The 23148-nt window shown below is 52.3% G+C and overlaps 1 protein-coding gene across 2 annotated transcripts in view; it reads right to left on the bottom strand.

Annotated features, from left to right (window-relative positions):
• The window catches only part of LOC144487704 (calcium/calmodulin-dependent protein kinase type 1-like), a 32439-nt gene that overhangs the window by 3038 nt on the left and 6253 nt on the right, over nucleotides 1-23148 (bottom strand). The window contains exons 3-11 of one of the 2 annotated variants that reach the window (XM_078205789.1): nucleotides 18221-18352; nucleotides 11119-11193; nucleotides 10175-10313; nucleotides 8969-9095; nucleotides 7547-7622; nucleotides 6603-6715; nucleotides 6104-6182; nucleotides 4754-4841; nucleotides 820-927 (exon numbers count right to left, since the gene is read on the bottom strand). In XM_078205789.1, coding sequence (XP_078061915.1) covers nucleotides 841-927; nucleotides 4754-4841; nucleotides 6104-6182; nucleotides 6603-6715; nucleotides 7547-7622; nucleotides 8969-9095; nucleotides 10175-10313; nucleotides 11119-11193; nucleotides 18221-18352 — 916 coding nt within the window. In that variant the 3' untranslated portion in view covers nucleotides 820-840. The remainder of the gene's footprint in view (nucleotides 1-819; nucleotides 928-4753; nucleotides 4842-6103; nucleotides 6183-6602; nucleotides 6716-7546; nucleotides 7623-8968; nucleotides 9096-10174; nucleotides 10314-11118; nucleotides 11194-18220; nucleotides 18353-23148) is intronic. The other variant, XM_078205790.1, reaches the window with a different exon arrangement.

The raw sequence follows: 23148 nt of genomic DNA, 5'->3' as shown, positions 1-23148 counted from the left end.
GACCCTCCCACAGTGCGGCGCTCCCTCAGCACTGACCCTCCCACAGTGCGGCGCTCCCTCAGCACTGACCCTCCAACAGTGCGGCGCTCCCTCAGCACTGACCCTCCCACAGTGCGGCGCTCCCTCAGCACTGACCCTCCCACAGTGCGGCGCTCCCTCAGCACTGACCCTCCCACAGTGCGGCGCTCCCTCAGCACTGACCCTCCCACAGTGTGGCGCTCCCTCAGCACTGACCCTCCCACAGTGCGGCGCTCCCTCAGCACTGACCCTCCCACAGTGCGGCGCTCCCTCAGCACTGACCCTCCGACATTGCGGCGCTCCCTCAGCACTGACCCTCCCACAGTGCAGCATTCCCTCAGCACTGACCCTCCCACAGTGCGGCGCTCCCTCAGCACTGACCCTCCCACAGTGCGGCGCTCCCTCAGCACTGACCCTCCCACAGTGCGGCGCTCCCTCAGCACTGACCCTCCCACAATGCGGCGCTCCCTCAGCACTGACCCTCCCACAGTGCGGCGCTCCCTCAGCACTGACCCTCCCACAGTGCGGCGCTCCCTCAGCACTGACCCTCCAACAGTGCGGCGCTCCCTCAGCACTGACCCTCCCACAGTGCGGCGCTCCCTCAGCACTGACCCTCCCACAGTGCAGCATTCCCTCAGCACTGACCCTCCCACAGTGCGGCGCTCCCTCAGCACTGACCCTCCCACAGTGCGGCGCTCCCTCAGCACTGACCCTCCCACAGTGCGGCGCTCTCTCAGCACTGACCCTCCGACAGCCCAATGGTCAAAATTGTTGCGTGAGATTCGTGCATGTAACAATTACCTCTCCGGATTGGTCATCGGTTTATGAGCTCATCGAAGCCTCATCATTCTCGCTGCCAACCTGCAGTTTGCACATGTGACGGACGACCGCGGTCGCATTGAATGCACGCTGCAGGAGATAACGCAATAACACACTGAATATTCTGCCCAAGGTCAGTGTGGTATATATCAGAGTGTTCCAGTGAGGGGTGTGGGGTATATCAGCGTGTTACAGTGAGGGGTGTGGGGTATATCAGAGTGTTACAGTGAGGGGTGTGGGGTATATCAGAGTGTTACAGTGAGGGGTGTGGGGTATATCAGAGTGTTCCAGTGAGGGGTGTGGGGTATATCAGAGTGTTCCAGTGAGGGGTGTGGGGTATATCTGTGTGTTACAGTGAGGGTTGTGGGTTATATCAGAGTGTTACAGTGAGGGGTGTGGGATATATCTGTGTGTTACAGTGAGGGGTGTGGGATATATCAGAGTGTTACAGTGAGGGGTGTGGGATATATCTGTGTGTTACAGTGAGGGGTGTGGGGTATATCAGAGTGTTACAGTGAGGGGTGTGGGATATATCAGAGTGTTCCAGTGAGGGGTGTAGGATATATCAGAGTGTTCCAGTGAGGGGTGTGGGATATATCAGTGTGTTACAGTGAGGGGTGTGGGGTATATCAGAGTGTTACAGTGAGGGGTGTGCGATATATCTGTGTGTTACAGTGAGGGGTGTGGGGTATATCAGAGTGTTACAGTGAGGGGTGTGGGATATATCAGAGTGTTCCAGTGAGGGGTGTGGGATATATCAGAGTGTTCCAGTGAGGGGTGTGGGATATATCAGTGTGTTACAGTGAGGGGTGTGGGGTATATCAGAGTGTTACAGTGAGGGGTGTGCGATATATCTGTGTGTTACAGTGAGGGGTGTGGGATATATCAGTGTGTTCCAGTGAGGGGTGTGGGATATATCAGTGTGTTACAGTGAGGGGTGTGGGGTATATCAGAGTGTTACAGTGAGGGGTGTGCGATATATCTGTGTGTTACAGTGAGGGCTGTGGGGTATATCAGAGTGTTACAGTGACGGGTGTGGGATATATCAGAGTGTTACAGTGAGGGGTGTGGGATATATCAGAGTGTTCCAGTGAGGGGTGTGGGATATATCAGTGTGTTACAGTGAGGGGTGTGGGGAATAGAAAAGCCTACAAAAGGTTCAGGTAGCTAGGTAATGTTAGAAATCTAGAAGAGTATACGACTGGTAGGAAGGAACTTAAGAGGGAAATTAGAAGAGCAAGAAGGGGTCATGAGAAGGAATAAAGGAAAACCCCAAGGCATTCTGCAAGTATGTTAAGAGCAAGAGGATAAGATCTGAAGGAGTAGGACCTATCAAATGTGACGGTGGGAAAGTCTGTATAGAACCGGTAGAAATAGCAGAGGTACTCAATGGATACTTTGCTTCAGTATTCACAGTGGAAAAGGATCTTGGTAGTTGCAGTGCAGACTTGCAGTGGACTGAGAAGATTGAGCATGTGGACATTAGGAAAGAGGATGTGTTGGAGCTTTTGAATAGCATCAAGTTAGATAAATCGCCGGGACCGGATGGGATGTACCCCAGGTTACTGTGGGAGGCGAGGGAAGAGATTGCTGAGCCTCTGGCGATGATCTTTGCGTCATCAATGAAGATGGGAGACGTTCCGGAGGATTGGAGGATTGCGAATGGTAAGACGCTTGGCAGTGTGGAAGATCAGAAGGATCTTCGGGTCTGGGTTCATAGGACGCTCAAAGCAGCGTCGCAGGTGGAGGCTGTGGTTAAGAAGGCGTATGGAATACTGGCCTTCATCAATAGAGGAATTGAGTTTAGAAATCAGGAGATAATGCTGCAGCTGTACAGGACCCTGGTCAGACCCCACCTGGAGTTCTGTGCCCAGTTCTGGTCACCTCATTACAAAAAGGATGTGGAAGCCATAGAAAGAGTGCAGAGGAGATTTACAAGGATGTTGCCTGGATTAGGTGGCATGCCTTATGAGGATAGGTTGAGAGATCTAGGTCTTTTCTCCTTGGAGAGGCGAAGGATGAGAGGTGACCTGATAGAGGTGTATAAGATGTTGAGGGGTATTGATAGAGTGGATTCTCAGAGGCTTTTACCCAGGGCTGAAATGGTTGCCACAAGAGGTCACAGGTTTAGGGTGCTGGGGAGTAGGTACAGAGGAGATGTTAGGGGTAAGTGTTTCACTCAGAGGGTGGTGGGTGCGTGGAATGGGCTGCCGGTAGTGGTGGTGGAGGTGGATTCGATAGGGTCTTTTAAGAGACTTTTGGATAAGTTCATGGAAGTTAGTAAGATAGAGGGTTATAGGTAAGCCTAGTAGGTAGGGACATGTTCGGCACAACTTGTGGGCCGAAGGGCCTGTTTGTGCTGTAGCTTTTCTATGTTCTCTATGTTCTAATATCAGAGTGTTACAGTGAGGGGTGTGGGGTGTATCAGAGTGTTACAGTGAGGGGTGTGGGATATATCAGAGTGTTATAGTGAGGGGTGTGGGACATATCAGAGTGTTACAGTGAGGGGTGTGGGATATATCAGAGTGTTACAGTGAGGGGTGTGGGATATATCAGAGTGTTACAGGGAGGGGTGTGGGGTATATCAGAGTGTTACAGTGAGGGGTGTGGGATATATCAGAGTGTTACAGTGAGGGGTGTGGGGTATATCAGAGTGTTACAGTGAGGGGTGTGGGATATATCAGAGTGTTACAGGGAGGGGTGTGGGATATATCAGAGTGTTACAGTGAGGGGTGTGGGGTATATCAGAGTGTTACAGTGAGGGGTGTGGGGTGTATCAGAGTGTTACAGTGAGGGGTGTGGGGTATATCAGAGTGTTACAATGAGGGGTGTGGGGTATATCAGAGTGTTACAATGAGGGGTGTGGGATATATCAGAGTGTTACAATGAGGGGTGTGGGGTGTATCAGAGTGTTACAGTGAGGGGTGTGGGATATATCAGAGTGTTACAGTGAGGGGTGTGGGGTATATCAGAGTGTTACAGTGAGGGGTGTGGGGTGTATCAGAGTGTTACAGTGAGGGGTGTGGGGTGTATCAGAGTGTTACAGTGAGGGGTGTGGGGTGTATCAGAGTGTTACAGTGAGGGGTGTGGGGTATATCAGAGTGTTACAGTGAGGGGTGTGGGGTATATCAGAGTGTTACAATGAGGGGTGTGGGGTGTATCAGAGTGTTACAGTGAGGGGTGTGGGGTGTATCAGAGTGTTACAGTGAGGGGTGTGGGGTATATCAGAGTGTTACAGTGAGGGGTGTGGGGTGTATCAGAGTGTTACAGTGAGGGGTGTGGGGTGTATCAGAGTGTTACAGTGAGGGGTGTGGGGTATATCAGAGTGTTACAGTGAGGGGTGTGGGGTATATCAGAGTGTTACAGTGAGGGGTGTGGGGTGTATCAGAGTGTTACAGTGAGGGGTGTGGGGTATATCAGAGTGTTACAATGAGGGCTGTGGGGTATATCAGAGTGTTACAGCGAGGGGTGTGGGGTATATCAGAGTGTTACAGTGAGGGGTGTGGGGTGTATCAGAGTGTTACAGTGAGGGGTGTGGGGTGTATCAGAGTGTTACAATGAGGGGTGTGGGGTATATCAGAATGTTACAGTGAGGGGTGTGGGGTATATCAGAGTGTTACAGTGAGGGGTGTGGGATATATCAGAGTGTTACAGTGAGGGGTGTGGGGTATATCAGAGTGTTACAGTGAGGGGTGTGGGGTATATCAGAGTGTTACAGTGAGGGGTGTGGGGTATATCAGAGTGTTACAGTGAGGGGTGTGGGATATATCAGAGTGTTACAGTGAGGGGTGTGGGGTATATCAGAGTGTTACAGTGAGGGGTGTGGGGTATATCAGAGTGTTACAGTGAGGGGTGTGGGGTATATCAGAGTGTTACAGTGAAAGGTGTGGGATATATTTTGAAATCTTTCCCTCACCTTCCATTGCATCTTTGCATAGTTTTTCCTGATTTGCTCGCTGAAGGACTCATGTATGTTCTTGTCCAGGGCCGTGTCGCCAACAATCCTGTGGGTCAAAGGTCACGGGTGTTTAATTGTGAAAGCCTGGCGTGTGATGGTGGGCTGGACCATCTCCGTTTGCCCCCTGTATCACTGTGTTGGTGGGAACATTCCAAGTCAGGGGCCGGTACCTCGCTCCTGTTACGCTGGGCACCATTGGGATTGGGAGCGACAATCTACCCCCACGCCCAACATGGCTGCTTGGCAGCATTCAGCCTCTCAACCTTTCATTGGTTTGCATTCTACCCAGTTGGTGACTTCCGTTCTTCCAGCCCCCTTTCTCCACCCCAGGACATCCCAAAGCTCCTCACAGCCAATGAATGACCTTGTTTTGTTTGAAATATGTTCAATTCTGTCTTGTGGGAGACGCCAGTTTGTACACAGCAGGATCCCACAAACAGCCACCGTGATAAAAGCCCCCCCCCCCCCACTTATTCACTGCTTTGCATCCAGTCGAGACCATGGGATCTTTTACATTCACCTGCGAGGGCAGATGTGAACCACTGGGTTAATGCCCCATCATGAAAGACGCCACCTTCGACAGTGCGGTGCTCCCTCAGCACTGACCCACCCACAGTGCGGCGCTCCCTCAGCACTGACCCTCCCACAGTGCGGCGCTCCCTCAGCACTGACCCACCCACAGTGCGGCGCTCCCTCAGCACTGACCCTCCCACAGTGCGGCGCTCCCTCAGCACTGACCCTCCCACAGTGCGGCACTCCCTCAGCACTGACCCTCCCACAGTGCGGCGCTCCCTCAGCACTGACCCACCCACAGTGCGGCTCTCCCTCAGCACTGACCCTCCCACAGTGCGGCGCTCCCTCAGCACTGACCCACCCACAGTGCGGCACTCCCTCAGCACTGACCCTTCCACAGTGCGGCACTCCCTCAGCACTGACCCTCCCACAGTGCGGCGCTCCCTCAGCACTGACCCTCTGATAGGGCGGCGGTCCCTCAGCACTGACCCTCCGACAGGGCGGCGCTCCCTCAGCACTGACCCTCTGACAGTGCGGCACTCCCTCAGCACTGACCCTCCCACAGTGCGGCGCTCCCTCAGCACTGACCCTCCCACAGTGCGGCGCTCCCTCAGCGCTGATCCTCTGTCAGTGCGGCGTTCACTCGATACTGCCCACTGGGGCTATATTAGATCACGGGGCATGATTCATTCGACTGGGGGCTGGATCCCATTAGCTTTCAAAGCCCAAGGTGAGGGAGGGACAGAGAAAGCACAGAGGGAGCCCAAGTTGACACAGTCGTGTTTCAACACCTACCATGGATGTTTGAGTGCCTCCTCACAGGTATGTCGCTTTTCAGGTTCCCTCACCAGCAGGTGCCGGATGAAGTCCTTTGCTGGAGAGAGAGGAGGAGAGACACGTATTAATCTGGGCTCTTGTCAACATTCACACCTCAGGGCACAGTGCCCTGCTGCAGTGTGACCTCCACAACCTAGGAGGAGCTGTTCCCCCCCGACCCAGATACATAACTCGACCAATGCCCCGGCATCGCTGCGGTTAAAACCCCCCTGGAGTCCCCTTGTTTGAGCCCAGGAAATAGGAAGGCCCATCGCTGCCTCCACATCCCTCAAGAGTCCGGGCGAGGAGTGAGGGGGGTTAAGTGAATGCAGCATAGATTGTCAGGGAATGGGGAAATGTTCCCAGGGCATCCTGGTTTGGGTTCACATGACACTAGCCTAGAGGCGGGGGCGAGAGGGTGGTGGGTGGTGGAGGGCAAGGGGGAGAGTCCTCGATCGAGGTGGGGTGGGGTGCCTACCCGACTCGGAGATGTCATCCCAGTAGGGAGGGTCGAACTCGAACTCAGCCTTCAGTATCTGCTTGAAGAGTTCCGAGTCATTCTCATGGTAGAATGGGGGATAACCACACAACCTGCACACAGGGTGAGAGGGAAAGAATGGTCACGCATTTACCCAACACCTTTCACCCCTTTCTGCCAATCTTAAGCACCTCATGTCAAGGAGAACCCTCCCACAGTGCGGCGCTCCCTCAGCACTGACCCTCCCACAGTGCGGCGCTCCCTCAGCACTGACCTTCCCACAGTGCGGCGCTCCTTCAGCACCGACCCTCCTACAGTGCTTCGCTCCCTCAGCACTGACCCTCCGACAGTGCGGCGCTCCCTTAGCACTGACCCTCCGATAGGGCGGCGCTCCCTCAGCACTGACCCTCCCACAGTGCGGCACTCCCTCAGCACTGACCCTCCCACAGTGCGGCGCTCCCTCAGCACTGACCCTCCCACAGTGCGGCACTCCCTCAGCACTGACCCTCCAACAGTGCGGCACCCCGTCAGCACTGACCCTCCCACAGTGCGGCGCTCCCTCAGCACTGACCCTCCCACAGTGCGGCGCTCCCTCAGCACTGACCCTCCCACAGTGCGGCGCTCCCTCAGCACTGACCCTCCAACAGTGCGGCGCTCCCTCAGCACTGACCCTCCCACAGTGCGGCGCTCCCTCAGCACTGACCCTCCGACAGTGCGGCGCTCCCTCAGCACTGACCCACAGTGCGGCGCTCCCTCAGCACTGACCCTCCCACAGTGCGGCGCTCCCTCAGCACTGACCCTCCCACAGTGCGGCGCTCCCTCAGCACTGACCCTCCCACAGTGCGGCACCCCCTCAGCAGTGTTCCTTTTTGGTGTGAGAGTGGAGGTGGAGGGAATGAGGGATTGATAAGATCCTGTTACAGAATAGCTCCCCAGGCACTCACAGGATGTACGAGATGATGCCAATTGACCAGCAGTCCACAGATTTTCCGTATGGTTTCTGCTCCAGGACCTCGGGAGCTGTTGGGACAAAGATAGGGTCCAAGTGAGAGAAACACATGGAAAACCTATGCAACAGCCCCCCTCACAAGTGTTCTCACGGAAAGCCTATCCCTGCCTATATCTGGTACCTCCTCCAACCCCTGCAACCACTGAATGCCAAACACTTGTCCAGTGCTGGCCGCTTGAACTTCCCCTGATCTACATCACTCCATCATTGCTGCCCGTACATTAGGCTAAGTGAAACCTAATCCCACTGCCCCGCTCTCTCCCATAGCCCTGTATCAATCCCCAAACTAATCCCACTGCCCCACTCCCTCCCCATAGCCCTGTATCAATCCCCAAACTAATCCCACTGCCCCACTCTCCCCCCATAGCCCTGTATCAATCCCCAAACTAATACCACTGCCCCGTTCTCTCCCATAACCCTGTATCAATCCCCAAACTAATCCCACTGCCCCGTTCTCTCCCATAGCCCTGTATCAATGCCCAAACTAGTCCCACTGCTCCACTCCCTCCCCATAGCCCTGTATCAATCCCCAAACTAATCCCACTGTCCCGCTCTCTCCCCATAGCCCTGTATCAATCCCCAAACCGATCCCACTGCCCCGCTCTCTCCCCATAGCCCTGTATCAATCCCCAAACTAATCCCACTGCTCCACTCCCTCCCATAGCCCTTTATCAATCCCAAACTGATGCCACTACCCCACTCTCTCCCCATAGCCCTGTATCAATCCCCAAACTAACCCCACTACCCTGCGCTCTCCCCATAGCCCTGTATCAATCCCCAAACTAATCCCACTGTCCCGGTCTCTCCCATAGCCCTGTATCAATCCCAAACTAATCCCACTGCCCCGCTCTCTCCCATAGCCCTGTATCAATCCCAAACTAATCCCACTGCCCCGCTCTCTCCCCATCGCCCTGTATCAATCCCCAAACTAATCCCACTGCCCCACTCCCTCCCCATAGCCCTGTATCAATCCCCAAACTAATCCCACTGCCCCACTCCCTCCCCATAGCCCTGTATCAATCCCCAAACTAATCCCACTGCCCCACTCCCTCCCCATAGCCCTGTATCAATCCCAAACTAATCCCACTGCCCTGCTCTCTCCCATAGCCCTGTATCAATCCCAAACTAATCCCACTGCCCCGCTCTCTCCCCATAGCCCTGTATCAATCCCCAAACTAATCCCACTGCCCCACTCCCTCCCCATAGCCCTGTATCAATCCCAAACTAATCCCACTGCCCCGCTCTCTCCCCATAGCCCTGTATCAATCCCCAAACTAATTCCCACTGCCCCCCTCTCTCCCCATAGCCCTGTATCAATCCCCAGTGGGTTCAGGAACGAAGAGGAAAGGCCTTGTACCCACGTAACCAGGCGTCCCGCAGGCCGTTGACAGGAATCTCCCCGTTTCTTCGATCTTCGAGAGTCCAAAGTCGCTGATCATGATCTTCGAGTCATCAAACGGCGAGACATACAACAGATTCTCAGGCTGAGAGGCAAGAGGCAGTCGTTAAATTCATCGCTCTCACTCCGGTTCTCCCCCCCACATTCCCACTCTGTCAATCGCCCCTGTCTACCTTTCTGTCTGTCTCTCTCCCTCTCTCTCTGTCTCTCACCGAGATGCTGGGAAGGGCCCGGGGACCTCATTGGCTTGGGTCTCCGATGCCAACCCTTGCGGAGAGCCCCCACTGGCCGGGCCCAGCATTTGTCCTCCATCCCCATTCCCCTCCTTGAGAAGGTGGTGGGTGAGCCGCCATCTTGAACCCGCTGCAGTCCCGTGTGGTGTAGGTACACCCACAGTGCTGTTAGGGAGGGAGTTCCAGGATTTTGACCCAGTGAAGGAACGGCCGGTATATTTCCAAGTCGGGATGGTGTGTGGAGGGACTCGAATGGGAGAACTTGCAGGCGGTGGGTGTTCCCCATAGCGTCTGCTGCCCTTGTCCTTCTTTGGGGTAGAGATGGCAGGTTTGGGTGGCGCTGTCGAAGGAGCCTTGGGAGTTGGTCAGTGCATCTTGTAGACGGTACACACTGCTGCCTCTGTGCGTCGGTGGTGGAGGGAGTGAATGTTGAGGGTGGGGGGTTAGCGTGTCGATCGAGCGGGGGGGGGGCTGCTTTGTCCCGGATGGTGTCGAGCTTCTCGAGTGTTGTCGGAGCCGTGCTCATCCAGGCGAGTGGGAGAGTATTCCATCACACTCCTGACTTGTGCCTTGTAGATGGTGGACAGGCTTTGGGGGGAGTCAGGAGGTGAGTTACTCTCCGCAGGATTCCCAGCCTCTGACCTGCTCTGGGAGCCACAGTATTTATATGGCTGGGTCCAGTTCAGTTTCTGGTCAATGGTGACCCCCAGGATGTTGATAGTGGGGGGGATTCAGCGATGGGAATGTCATTGAATGTCAAGGGGAGATGGTTGGATCCTCTCTTGTTGTAGCTGGGGGGGAATCACGCTCACGACAAAACGGAGGGAGACCGGAACATCCCCTACCCTCCTAAACTCGAAAGCAAAGGCTGTTTGATGAGCCTTTGCCACATTGAGCACCCCTCCCCCTTGCATCAAGCTGACGTGCCTACCTTGAGGTCCCTGTGGACGATGCCCAGCTGGTGAAGGTAACTGACGGCGTCGAGGATCTGGTGGATGAGCTTACTGGCATCTCTCTCTGTGTAAAACCCTCGCTCAATGATACGGTCAAAGAGCTCACCACCCGACACCCTGCCAACAAGTGACAACCCTGAGAAAAGCACTCACATAGAGCAGTATAGATTCAGAGTAACCTTCCCCTCCTCGCCTCTCCTTTCTGATATATACAGTATCTCTATCTCATCTTTCTCTCTCTCGCGCTGTCTCTCTCTCTTGCTGTCTCTCTCTCTTCCTCTCTCTCTTCCTCTCATTTGCTCTCTCTCTTGCTGTCTCTCTCGCTATCTATCTCTCTCTCTCTGTGTCTACCTCTATTTCTCTCTATCACTCTCTATGGGCCAAATGGCCTCCTTCTGCACTGTCGAGTTTCTATCTATCTAACTATCTATCTCTCTTTTCCTCTCTCTCCATCTCTCTATCACTTATTCTTTTTTGTCTGTCCCTCCCTTTCTCTCTCTGTTAGTCCCTTTTTCTATCTCTTTCACTTTCTCCCTGTCCCCTGTCTCTATCTATCTCTCTCTTCTCCCTCTCTCTTTCTCTGTCTCTCTCAGTATCTCCCTATCTGTCTCTCACTCTCTTGCTCTCTCTACCACTCTTTTTCTGTCTCTTGCTCCTCCCTCTTTCTTTCCCCCTCTCTATCTCTTTCCCCCTTTCTCTCTCTCTCGCGCCCCTCACTTCTCTCTTCTTTTTCCTTCTTTCTGTCTTTCTTTCTTGCTCCGCCTCTCTCTTTCCACCTCTCTATCTCTTTCCCCCTTTCTCTCTTCTCTTCTTTCCCGTCTATCTGTCTCTCTCTTTCTCTCTCACTCTCTCCCTCTCCCCTTCTCCCTCATTCTCCCCTTGCCCTTGGCCTGTGAATCGTACATGTCGCTGGGTTACTCACAGTTCCATCACAAGGTACAGGTGACTGGGACTTTCGTACACCTTTTGAAGAGAGACGATATTCTCATGTTTGATCCTGTAAAAGGAAACATTTACACAACACTGAGAGTAGGCAGGTGGTCGGGAGTCAATCCGTTAGTCCATCTGGCAATTCATCCATCCACCCATCACATGAGGCCTAGCCACCTAGTATACTTAGTACACGTAGTACACCTAGCAGGTATACTTGTCATTTGCCAGGCAGCGTGAGGCCGATTTGGCAGTCGTTTGGCAATGCCAGGCCAGAACGCATCGGTTGCCAGGCAACTTCAGGCCTACTCGCTGGTCAGCAGGCAGCATGAGGCCTATCTGCCTGTTGCCAGGCAACTTCAAGCCTACTCAATGGTCGCCTGGCAACTTGAGGCCTACTCACTGGTCACCAGGCACCTGTGAGGCCTGTTTGCCGGTTGTTCAGGCCTACTTGCCAGGCAATGTCAGGCCTTCTTGATGGTCACCCGGCATCCATGAAGCCTACTTGCCCAGGCTTTTGGCAACGTCGTCAGGTGTAACCTGTCGCCAGAAAGCCTGACGTCTGCACACTGATCATCAAGCAGCTTGGGGCCTATTCGCCAATCATTTGGCAAGCTCAGGCCCACTTGCTGGTTACCAGGCATTCATGAGGCCTACACGCCGGGAGTTTGGCAAAGTCAGACAGGCGAAAGTGCGAAAAATGAAAACCATTAATCGGGCACAAAAAGGGTTACAGAATTTGGGTCAGGAAAATTGAAGCGAGAGGTTCCTCAAAGCTTTCAAGTACTTTTTATTATATAAATTATTTACTCGGTAACCATGGCAACAACCAATGTCAAATCTGACTGGAATTCTTTTCGTGTTCACTCTATTTAATCTCCAACAGCCGCGAATCTCTATTTTTAATCTCTAGCTCATTCTCCACAGAAAGAGACAATGAGAAAAACCTTGGCAACATTTTTGTATCCCCCGCATTAATTATTTCTCGCAAAGGGAATTGGAAGCAATGTTGACCCTCATTCCAAGGATCGCTACCTGCCCTTGGTGATTCAGATCATCCTAGGTTTGAGCCTCAGCGCCAGAGAATAGAACTCCAGACTCAATACCCCAAAATCTGCCCCTCCACCCAGACCTAATATTGAGGGAGCGCCGCACTGTGGGAGGGTCAGTGCTGAGGGAGCGCCGCACTGTGGGAGGGTCAGTGCTGAGGGAGCGTCGCACTGTGGGAGGGTCAGTGCTGTGGGAGCGACGCACTGTGGGAGGGTCAGTGCTGAGGGAGCGCCGCTCTGTGGGAGGGTCAGTGCTGAGGGAGCGCCGCACTGTGGGAGGGTCAATGCTGAGGGAGAACTGCACTGTGGGAGGGTCAGTGCTGAGGGAGCGCCGCACTGTGGGAGGGTCAGTGCTGTGGGAGCGCCGCACTGTGGGAGGGTCAGTGCTGAGGGAGCGCCGCACTGTGGGAGGGTCAGTGCTGTGGGAGCGCCGCACTGTGGGAGGGTCAGTGCTGAGGGAGGGTCAGTGCTGTGGGAGCGCCGCACTGTGGGAGGGTCAGTGCCGAGGGAGCGCCGCACTGTGGGAGGGTCAGTGCTGAGGGAGCATCGCACTGTGGAAGGGTCAGTGCTGAGGGAGTGTGGCACTGTGGGAGGGTCAGTGCTGAGGGAGCGCCGCACTGTGGGAGGGTCAGTGCTGAGGGAGTGTGGCACTGTGGGAGGGTCAGTGCTGAGGGAGTGTGGCACTGTGGGAGGGTCAGTGCTGTGGGAGCGCCGCACTATCAGAGGGTCAATGCTGAGGAAGAACTGCACTGTCGGAGGGGCAATGATGAGTGAGCGCCTCACTGTTGGTGGAGTGTTTTTTTGTGGTCAACCGTTATAGTTGCCCCTTCCGTCTGCTCTCTCAGGTGAATGCACAGGTAAATCCCAAAGCTATTGGTAGATGAGGATGTGAAGGGGTGGGGGAGGGGGGGATGGTGCTCCCCAGTGTCCGGAGACAAACACTCATCCTTCCCCAATATCGTTGCAACATACTTAATTCGCTGGTGCATTATGAGAGAAACTGGTGCACCCTCCAGCACCCTCCCCAAACCCCTTGTTCACCTGTCACCTCCCTGCTCCAGCATGATCAACATCCTATCACCAACATACCGTCACTGCTTTCCTCCCTGAGACCCTTCTGCCCCTCACTCCTCTAGATTCACTGCCGTCATCTCCTCCCCTCCCCCCTCCATCCCTAAATGATTCCCCAACCCATAGCCGTGGCTTAGATCCCATCCTATCATTCAAAACCTAATGGCTAGGGGTTAGGGGTCAGGTTTAGGGGTTAAGGTCAGAGTTAGTTTTTGGGGTCGGACACTTCTGCCACTTTTCTTTCGGCTTACGTCCAACCCTTGTTGTCCCCTGTGATGCCTTGCCATTATATTTTGGCTGGTTGTCTTCTGGGCCTTTTCCATTTTTAAAATATATTCTTACTCCTGTTAGTTTTTTTTCTTGTGCAGGGTGGTGAATGAGGGGTACCCTCGTGTGGGAGGGGGGGGGGAAGAGGAAGACAGGTCTGGTTCTGCCGTATTTTAGGCGGTTGGGGGAGGTGGTTGTTGAGTTGGTGTGTGTTGGGAGAAGGTTCTGTTAGGTTGAGGGTTTATGTGTTTCTGGGGTTGGGGTCAAGGTTGTGTGTGCGTTGGAGAGTTTTTTAGGGGTTCATGTTAGCATTCATGTCAAGACGGCTTGAATACAAGAGCAGGGGTGTCCTTCTGAAGCTCTGATCAGACCCCATTTGGAGTATTGTGAGCAGTTTTGGGACCCGTATCTAAGGAAGGATGTGCTGGCCTTGGAAAGGGTCCAGAGGAGGTTCACAAGAATGATCCCTGGAATGAAGAGCTTGTCGTATGAGGAATGGTTGAGGACTCTAGGTCTGTATTCGTTGGAGTTTAGAAGGATGAGGGGGGATCTTATTGAAACTTACAGGATACTGTGAGGCCTGGATAGAGTGGACGTGGAGAGGATGTTTCCACTAGTAGGAAAAACTAGAACCAGAGGGCACAACCTCAGGCTAAAGGGACGATCCTTTAAAACAGTGATGAGGCGGAATTTCTTCAGCCAGAGAGTGGTGAATCTGTGGAACTCTTTGCCGCAGAAGGCTGTGGAGGCCGGGTCATTGAGTGTCTTTAAGACAGAGATAGATAGGTTCTTGATTAATAAGGGGATCAGGAGAAAAGGCAGGAGAATGGGGATGAGAAAAATATCAGCCATGATTGAATGGTGGAGCAGACTCGATGGGCCGAGTGGCCTAATTCTGCTCCAATGTCTTATGGTCTTATGGGTTAGGGTTATGGGTTATTTTATTTTATTAGTGTCACAAGTAGGCTTGCATTAACACTGCAATGAAGTTGCTGTGAAAATCCCCGAGCCACCGCACTCCAGCACCTGTTTGGGTACACTGAGGGAGAATTTAGCGTGGCCAATTCACCTAACCAGCACACCTTTCGGATTGTGGGAGGAAACCCACGCAGACACGGGGAGAACGTGCAAACTCCACGACAGACAGTGACCCGAAGCCAGGAATCGAACTTGGGTCCCTGGCGCTGTGAGGCAGCAGCGCGAACCACTGTGCCACCATGCCGCCCCAGTTAGGGTTATGGGTTCGGGTTACGAGTTAGGGTTTAGTGTTAAGGTTCAGGTTAGGTGTTTGTGGACATGTGTGCGTGCGTGCATGCGTGTGTGCGTGTAGCGGGGGAGTGTAGACGGGAAGTAGGTAGTTTGAGGGGATGTTTCACAGTTAAGGTTAGGGTTCAGGGGTTAGGAGTTAGGGTTCAGGTTAGGTGTATATTTGTCTGTGTATAGGGGAGAGGGCACAGTGGCAGGGTGTACGGAGTTTGAGGGGATATGTTATGTTACGCCTTTAGACTTTGGCAACAAATATTGGCCCCATCAAAGGATGAGAAACAAAATCTGCCCTAGAGGCACTGAAAGGCAATCTTAAAAATGCCAGGAATTCTGTTCTCGAGGGAGCAATCAAGGTCGCACTCCCCTGACCCACATCCCGATAGCTGGATGTCCCTCATCTGTGAAGCAGGTACCTGCCTCTCTCTCGCACAGTGAATGACAGACACTGTTCCCTATTCCCGGTTACCCCACCGTTATTGTAGAAAATAACATGGTGACGGGGGTAACATATTCACATGGATAGAAGATTGGCTGGCAGGCAGAAAACTGAGAGTATGCATAAATGAGTCTTTGTCTGATTGGCAGGATGTGAGAAATGGGGTCCCGCAGGGGTCTGTGCTGGGGCCTCAACATTTTGCAACTAACATTGATGACATAGATGAGGCGTGTGAAGACATGGTAGCTTAATTTTCCAGATGTCACAAAGATAGGTAGGACAGTATGTTGCAAAGAAGACATAAGGAGGTTGCAGAGGATATTGATAGGTGGGCAAGAATCTGGCAGATGGGGAAATGTGAAGCTATTCATTTTGGCAGGAAGAACAAAAGGGTATGACTAAAACGGAGAACATCTGCAGAATTCCGAGGTGCAGAGGGATCTGGGCGTTCTAGTGCATGAGTCACAAAAGGTTAGCATGCAAGGACAGCAAGTAATCAAGAAGACCAATGGAATGCCCTCCTTTATTGTGAGAGGAATTGAAGATAAAAGTAAGGAGGTTATGCTTCGGTTATACAGGGCGTTGGTGAGACCACATCTCGAATACTGTGAGCAGTTTTGGTCTCATTTAAAGGAAGGATGTAAATGCGTTGAAGGCGGTTCAGAGATTTATTGGATTGATACCTGGAACAGGGGAGGCCATGGCCTAGTGGTATTATCGCTAGACTATGAATCCAGAAACTCGGCTAATGTTCTGGGGACCCGGGTTCGAATCCCGCTACGGCAGATGGTGGAATTTGAATTCAATAAAAAATATCTGGAATTAAGAATCTACTGATGACCATGAAACCATTGTCGGAAAAACCCATCTGGTTCACTAATGTCCTTCAGGGAAGGAAATCTGCCATCCTTACCTGGTCTGGCCTACATGTGATTCCAGAGCCACAGCAATGTGGTTGACTCTCGACTGCCCTCTGAATAAGGGCAACTAGGGATGGGCAATAAACCAGGCAAGACTGTTCTCTTCCTGTTGGGGAGCACTTCAGCGGTCACGGGCATTCGGCCTCTGATATTCGGGTAAGCGTTCTCCAAGGCGGCCTTCGCGACACACGACAGCGCAGAGTCGCTGAGCAGAAACTGAGAGCCAAGTTCCGCACATACGAGGACGGCCTCAACCGGGATATTGGGTTCATGTCACACTATTTGTAACTCCCACAGTTGCGTGGACCTGCAGAGTTTCACTGGCTGTCTTGTCTGGAGACAATACACATCTTTTTAGCCTGTCTTGATGCTCTCTCCACTCACATTGTTTTGTTTCTTAAAGACTTGATTAGTTGTAAGTATTCGCATTCCAACCATTATTCATGTAAATTGAGTCTGTGTCTGTGTTTGTGAACAGAATTCCCACTCACCTGAAGAAGGGGCTTGGAGCTCCGAAAGCTTGTGTGGCTTTTGCTACCAAATAAACCTGTTGGACTTTAACCTGGTGTTGTTAAACTTCTTACAATAAATGCTGGCCAGCCATCGATGGTCACGACCCACAAATGAATAAGAAAAATTAGGGTTTTACGCTTTATTTATTAGTGTCACAAGTAGGCTTGCATTAACACTGCAATGAAGTTACTGTGAAAATCCCGTAGTCGCCACACTCCGGCACCTGTTCGGGTAACACTGAGGGAGAATTTAGCAGTGGCCAATGCACGTCTTTCAGACTGTGGGAGGAAACCGGAGCACCCGGAGGAAACCCAGGGAGAACGTGTAGACTCCACACAGACAGCGACCCAAGCTGGGAATCGAACCTGGGTCCCTGGCGCTGTGAGGCAGCAGTGCCCACCACTGTGCCACCGTGCCACCCTGGGTTGCCTTCTGAGGGAAGGTTGGACGGACTGAGCTTGTGAACACTGAAGTTTGTGCGTGAGGGGGAGACTCGATTGAAGTAGATAAGACCCTGAACGGGTCTCGATAAGGTGGACATGGAAAGGAACTTTCCCCTCATGGGCGAGTCCAGACCCTGCAGTGTTGTCCTATTCACACACAGATGAGAATAATTTTTTTTCCTCTCCATACAAATGTGAGGTAATGCATTTTGGAAGGTCTAATACAGATAGGAAATATACAGTAAATGGCAGAACCCTTAAGAGTATTGATAGGCAGAGGGATCTGGGAGTGCAGGTACACAGGTCATTGAAAGTGGCAATGCAGGTGGAGAAGGTAGTCAAGAAGGCATACGGCATGCTTGCCTTCATCGGCCGGGGCATTGAGTTTAAAAATTGGCAAGTCATGTTGCAGCTTTATAGAACCTTAGTTAGGCCGCACTTGGAATATAGTGTTCAATTCTGGTCGCCACACTACCAGAAGGATGTGGAGGCTTTGGAGAGGGTACAGAAAAAATTTACCAGGATGTTGCCTGGTATGGAGGGCATTAGCTATGAGGAGAGGTTGGAGAAACTTGGTTTGTTCTCACTGGAACAATGGAGGTTGAGGGGGCGACCTGATTACTCGGGGGCACAGGTTTAAGGTGCGAGGGGCAAGGTTTAAAGGAGATGTACGAGGCAAGTGTTTTTACACAGAGGGCGGTGGGTGCCTGGAACTCACTGCCGGGGGAGGTAGTGGAAGCAGATACGATAGTGACTTTTAAGGGGCGCCTGGACAAATACATGAATAGGATGGGAATAGAGGGATATGGTCCCCGGAAGGGTAGGAGATTTTAGTTCAGTCGGGCAGCATGGTCGGTGCAGACTTGGAGGGCCGAAGGGCCTGTTCCTGTGCTATAATTTTCTTTGTTCGTGCGGCTTTGGAAGGGAGAGGGAAGGGGGCGGCGGGAATAGGTGAGATTCTCATCGGGTGAGGGAATCGAATGCTATCGCGGGAGACGGGGTTGGGAATTTGCTGGGCAAGCAGATGATCTTATCGAATGATGGAGGGGCTGAATGGCCTACTTCTCCCCTGGCTTTGTAGGTTGAGGTGCCCTCCCGTTTTACCCCCCCCCTGCCCCCCGCCACTCACTTGCGCAGCACGGCGATCTCATTCTCCAGCACAGCCTCTCTGCCCTGCAGAATGTCCTTGACGATGCATTTCATGGCCACCAGCCGCTTCGATTGGCGGTCCTCTGCTAGCATGACCTCGGAGAAGGCGCCCCTGCAAAAGGGAAAGGCGGGCAGAGGAAGCAGCGTTCAAAGTGGCACCCGCAACATAGCAAAAGGCAGTGGGCAAGGCCTACACAACCCTGCCCGGCCCACGCCTGGTGTGAATGCAGGACAGTACTGGGCACTGAGCCAAGGGTTGGTGGGGGGGAGGGGGGTAGTTTCGAGCCCTCTTCCCCACAAACGGCAGTCGATGCCGGGCCAGTAATTTAAAATCTCTGAGGTTGAGGAGATTTCCAGTTCCCAAAGCTAGCGATGGATGTGGAGGCTGGGGTCGGAGGCAGGAGAATGGAGTTAGGTCATAGGTTAGAAGATCAGAAGTGGTCTCGTTGAATGGAGGAACAGGTTTGAGATGGCTGAGTCCCCATACCTCTCTCTGTCTCTCTCTACCAGATACCCTCCATCTCTCTATCTGTCCCCCACTCTCTTGCTCTCTCTCTGTACAAAACTCTTGTGTACAAAACTTTGGTGCGGCCGCACTTGGGGTATTGCGTACAGTTCTGGTCACCGCATTATAGGAAGGATGTGGATGCATTGGAAAGGGTGCAGAGGAGATTTACCAGGACGTTGCCTGGTATGCTGGGAAGGTCTTATGAGGAAAGGCTGAGGGACTTGAGGTTCTTTTAATTCAAGAGAAGAAGGATAAGAGGTGACTTAATAGAGGCATACAAGTTGATCAGAGGATTAGATAGGGTGGATAGTGAGAGCCTTTTTCCTCGGATGGTGATGGCTAGCACGAGGGGACATAGCTTTAAATTGAGGGGTGATAGATATAGGACAGATGTAAGAGGTAGGTTCTTCACTCAGAGAGTAGTAAGGGCGTGGAATGCCCTGCCTGCAGCAGTAGTGGACTCGCCAACATTAAGGGCATTTAAATGGTTATTGGATAAACATATGGATGATATTGGAGTAGTGTAGGTTAGATGGGCTTTAGATTGGTTTCACTGGTCGACGCAACATCGAGGGCCGAAGGGCCTGTACTGCGCTGTAATGTTCTATGTATCTCCCCCTCATCCCTCACTGTCTCTCTGCCTTGTCTCTCTGTCTCTCTCTCTCTCACACTGTCTCCCCCTCTCAGTCTGTTTCTCTCTCTCTCTGTCTGACTGTCTCTTTGTCTAGCTGTCTCTCTGTATCTCTCTCACAAAATCTCTGTATCCATTTCTGACTCTCTCTGTATCCCTCGCTCGCTGTCTCTATTTCTCCGCCTCTCATGCTCCCTCTTCCATTCTCTATCTCTCCATCTCTGTCTGTTTCTCTCTTTCTTTCTCTCAAAATCTCTCACCCCCTCTCCCTATATCTCGCTGTATCACTCTGTCTCTCTGTCTCACAATCTCCATCTCTGAGTGGGAACACTGCAGAGTAACAAGCCTCACTCTCTCTCTCTCTGAGAGTGGGAACACTGCAGAGTAACAATCCTCTCTCTCTCTCTCTGAGAGGGAACACTGCAGAGTAACAATCCTCACTCTCTCTCTCTCCGAGAGTGGGAACACTGCAGAGTAACAATCCTCTCTCTCTCTCTGAGAGTGGGAACACTGCAGAGTAACAATCCTCTCTCTCTCTCTAAGAGAGGGAACACTACAGAGTAACAATCCTCTCTCTCACTATCTCAGAGTGGGAACACTGCAGAATGACAATCCTCTCTCTCTCTTTCTCTCTCAGAGTGGGAACACTGCAGAGTAACAATCCTCTCTCTCTCACTATCTCAGAGTGGGAACACTGCAGAGTAACAATCCTCTCTCTCAGAGTGGGAACACTGCAGAGTAACAATCCTCTCTCTCTCTCTCTCTCTCTCTCAGAGTGGGAACACTGCAGAATGACAATCCTCTCTCTCTCTCTCTCTGAAAGTGGAAAACTGCAGAGTAACAATCCTCTCTCTCTCTCTCTCTCTGAGAGTGGGAACACTGCAGAGTAACAATCCTCTTTCTCTCTCTCTGAGAGAGGGAACACTGCAGAGTAACAATTCTCTCTCTCTCTCTCAGAGTGGGAACACTGCAGAGTAACAATCCTCTCTCTCTCTCTCAGAGTGGGAACACTGCAGAGTAACAATCCTCTCTCTCGCTGAGAGGGAACACTGCAGAGTAACAATCCTCTCTCTCTCTCTCTCAGAGTGGGAACACTGCAGAGTAACAATCCTCTCTCTCTCTCTCAGAGTGGGAACACTGCAGAGTAACAATCCTCTCTCTCTCTCTCAGAGTGGGAACACTGCAGAGTAACAATGCTCTCTCTCTCTCTCTCTCTCTAAGAGAGGGAACACTGCAGAGTAACAATCCTCTCTCTCTCTCTCTCAGAGTGGGAACACTGCAGAGTAACAATCCTCTCTCTCTCTCAGAGTGGGAACACTGCAGAGTAACAATCCTCTCTCTCTCTCTCTCTCAGAGTGGGAATACTGCAGAGTAACAATCCTTCTCTCTCTCTCTCACAGAGTGGGAACACTGCAGAGTAACAACTCTCTCTCTCTCTCTCTCAGAGTGGGAACACTGCAGAGTAACAATCCTCTCTCTCTCTCTGAGAGAGGGAACACTGCAGAGTAACAATCCTCTCTCTCAGAGTGGGAACACTGCAGAGTAACAATCCTCTCTCTCTCTCTCTCTCTCTCTCAGAGTGGGAACACTGCAGAATGACAATCCTCTCTCTCTCTCTCTGAAAGTGGAAAACTGCAGAGTAACAATTCTCTCTCTCTCTGAGAGAGGGAACACTGCAGAGTAACAATCCTCTCTCTCTCTCTGAGAGAGGGAACACTGCAGAGTAACAATCCTCTCTCTCTCTCTCTCTCAGAGTGGGAACACTGCAGAGTAACAATCCTCTCTCTCTCTCTCAGAGTGGGAACACTGCAGAGTAACAATCCTCTCTCTCTCTCTCTCTCTCTCTCACTCTCAGAGTGGGAACACTGCAGAGTAACAATCCTCTCTCTCTCTCTCAGAGTGGGAACACTGCAGAGTAACAATCCTCTCTCTCTCTCTCTCTCTCAGAGTGGGAACACTGCAGAGTAACAACCCTCTCTCTCTCTCAGAGTGGGAACACTGCAGAGTAACAATCCTCTCTCTCTCTCACTCTCTCATAGTGGGAACACTGCAGAGTAACAATCCTCTCTCTCTCTCTCTCTAAGAGAGGGAACACTGCAGAGTAACAATCCTTCTCTCTCTCTCTCAGAGTGGGAACACTGCAGAGTAACAACCCTCTCTCTCTCTCTCAGAGTGGGAACACTGCAGAGTAACAATCCTCTCTCTCTCTCTGAGAGAGGGAACACTGCAGAGTAACAATCCTCTCTCTCAGAGTGGGAACACTGCAGAGTAACAATCCTCTCTCTCTCTCTCTCTGAGAGTGGGAACACTGCAGAGTAACAATCCTCTCTCTCTCTCTGAGAGTGGGAACACTGCAGAGTAACAATCCTCTCTCTCTCTCTGAGAGGAAACACTGCAGAGTAACAATCCTCTCTCTCTGTCTCAGAGTGGGAACACTGCAGAGTAACAATCCTCTCTCTATCTCTCAGAGTGGGAACACTGCAGAGTAACAATCCTTTCTCTCTCTCTCTAAGAGAGGGAACACTGCAGAGTAACAATCCTCTCTCTCTCTCAGAGTGGGAACACTGCAGAGTAACAATCCTCTCTCTCTCTATCTCTCAGAGTGGGAACATTGCAGAGTAACAATCCTCTCTCTCTCTCTCTCTAAGAGTGGGAACACTGCAGAGTAACAATCCTCTCTCTCTCTCTAAGAGAGGGAACACTGCAGAGTAACAATCCTCTCTCTCTCTCGCTCTCTCATAGTGGGAACACTGCAGAGTAACAATCCTCTCTCTCTCTCTCTAAGAGAGGGAACACTGCAGAGTAACAATCCTCTCTCTCTCTCTGAATTCGAATCGCACTGCTGCAACATGTTAATGACCACCCACACGAGATATTCCAGATGCTTCTTTTTCCAAAGTAAAGGCAAAGCAAGTCGACCCGCCTCCTCCTCACAGCCCCGAGCAATGTGACCTGAAACAGACAGAACTCCAATTCCCATCATCAGCACGATTCAGAGTTGGTTTTGTGTTGACTATTGCCACTCTCCATCTCTCACACTCTCCGTCTCTCACTCTCTGTCTCTCTCGCTCTCTGTCTCTCTCGCGCTCTGTCTCTCTCGCACTCTGTCTCTCTCGCACTCTCCCTCTCTCGCACTCTCCCTCTCTCGCACTCTCCCTCTCTCGCACTCTCCCTCTCTCGCACTCTCCCTCTCTCGCACTCTCCGTCTCTTGCTCTCTGTCTCTCTCGCTCTCTGTCTCTCTCGCGCTCTGTCTCTCTCTCGCATTCTGTCTCTCTCGCACTCTGTCTCTCTCACGCTCTGTCTCTCTCTCTCTCTGTCTCTCTCTCGCGCTCTGTCTCTCTCTCGCGCTCTGTCTCTCTCTCGCATTCTGTCTCTCTCGCACTCTGTCTCTCTCGTGCTCTGTCTCTCTCTCTCTCTGTCTCTCTCGCTCTCTGTCTCTCTCGCGCTCTGTCTCTCTCTCGCACTCTGTCTCTCTCACGCTCTGTCTCTCTCGCTCTCTTTCTCTCTCGCGCTCTCGCGCTCTCTCTCTCTCACTCTGTCTCTCTCTCGCTCTGTCTCCCTCTCGCTCTGTCTCTCTCGCACTCTGTCTCTCTCGCGCTCTGTCTCCCTCTCGCTCTGTCTCCCTCTCGCTCTGTATCTCTCGCGCTCTGTCTCCCTCTCGCTCTGTCTCCCTCTCGCTCTGTATCTCTCGCGCTCTGTCTCCCTCTCGCTCTGTCTCCCTCTCGCTCTGTCTCCCTCTCGCTCTGTCTCCCTCGCGCTCTGTCTCCC

Source organism: Mustelus asterias, unplaced genomic scaffold, assembly GCF_964213995.1.
Source record: "Mustelus asterias unplaced genomic scaffold, sMusAst1.hap1.1 HAP1_SCAFFOLD_984, whole genome shotgun sequence".
Taxonomy (NCBI): domain Eukaryota; kingdom Metazoa; phylum Chordata; class Chondrichthyes; order Carcharhiniformes; family Triakidae; genus Mustelus; species Mustelus asterias.
Note: the sequence above shows the minus strand (reverse complement) of the source record. Positions and strands in the feature narration are given on the sequence as shown.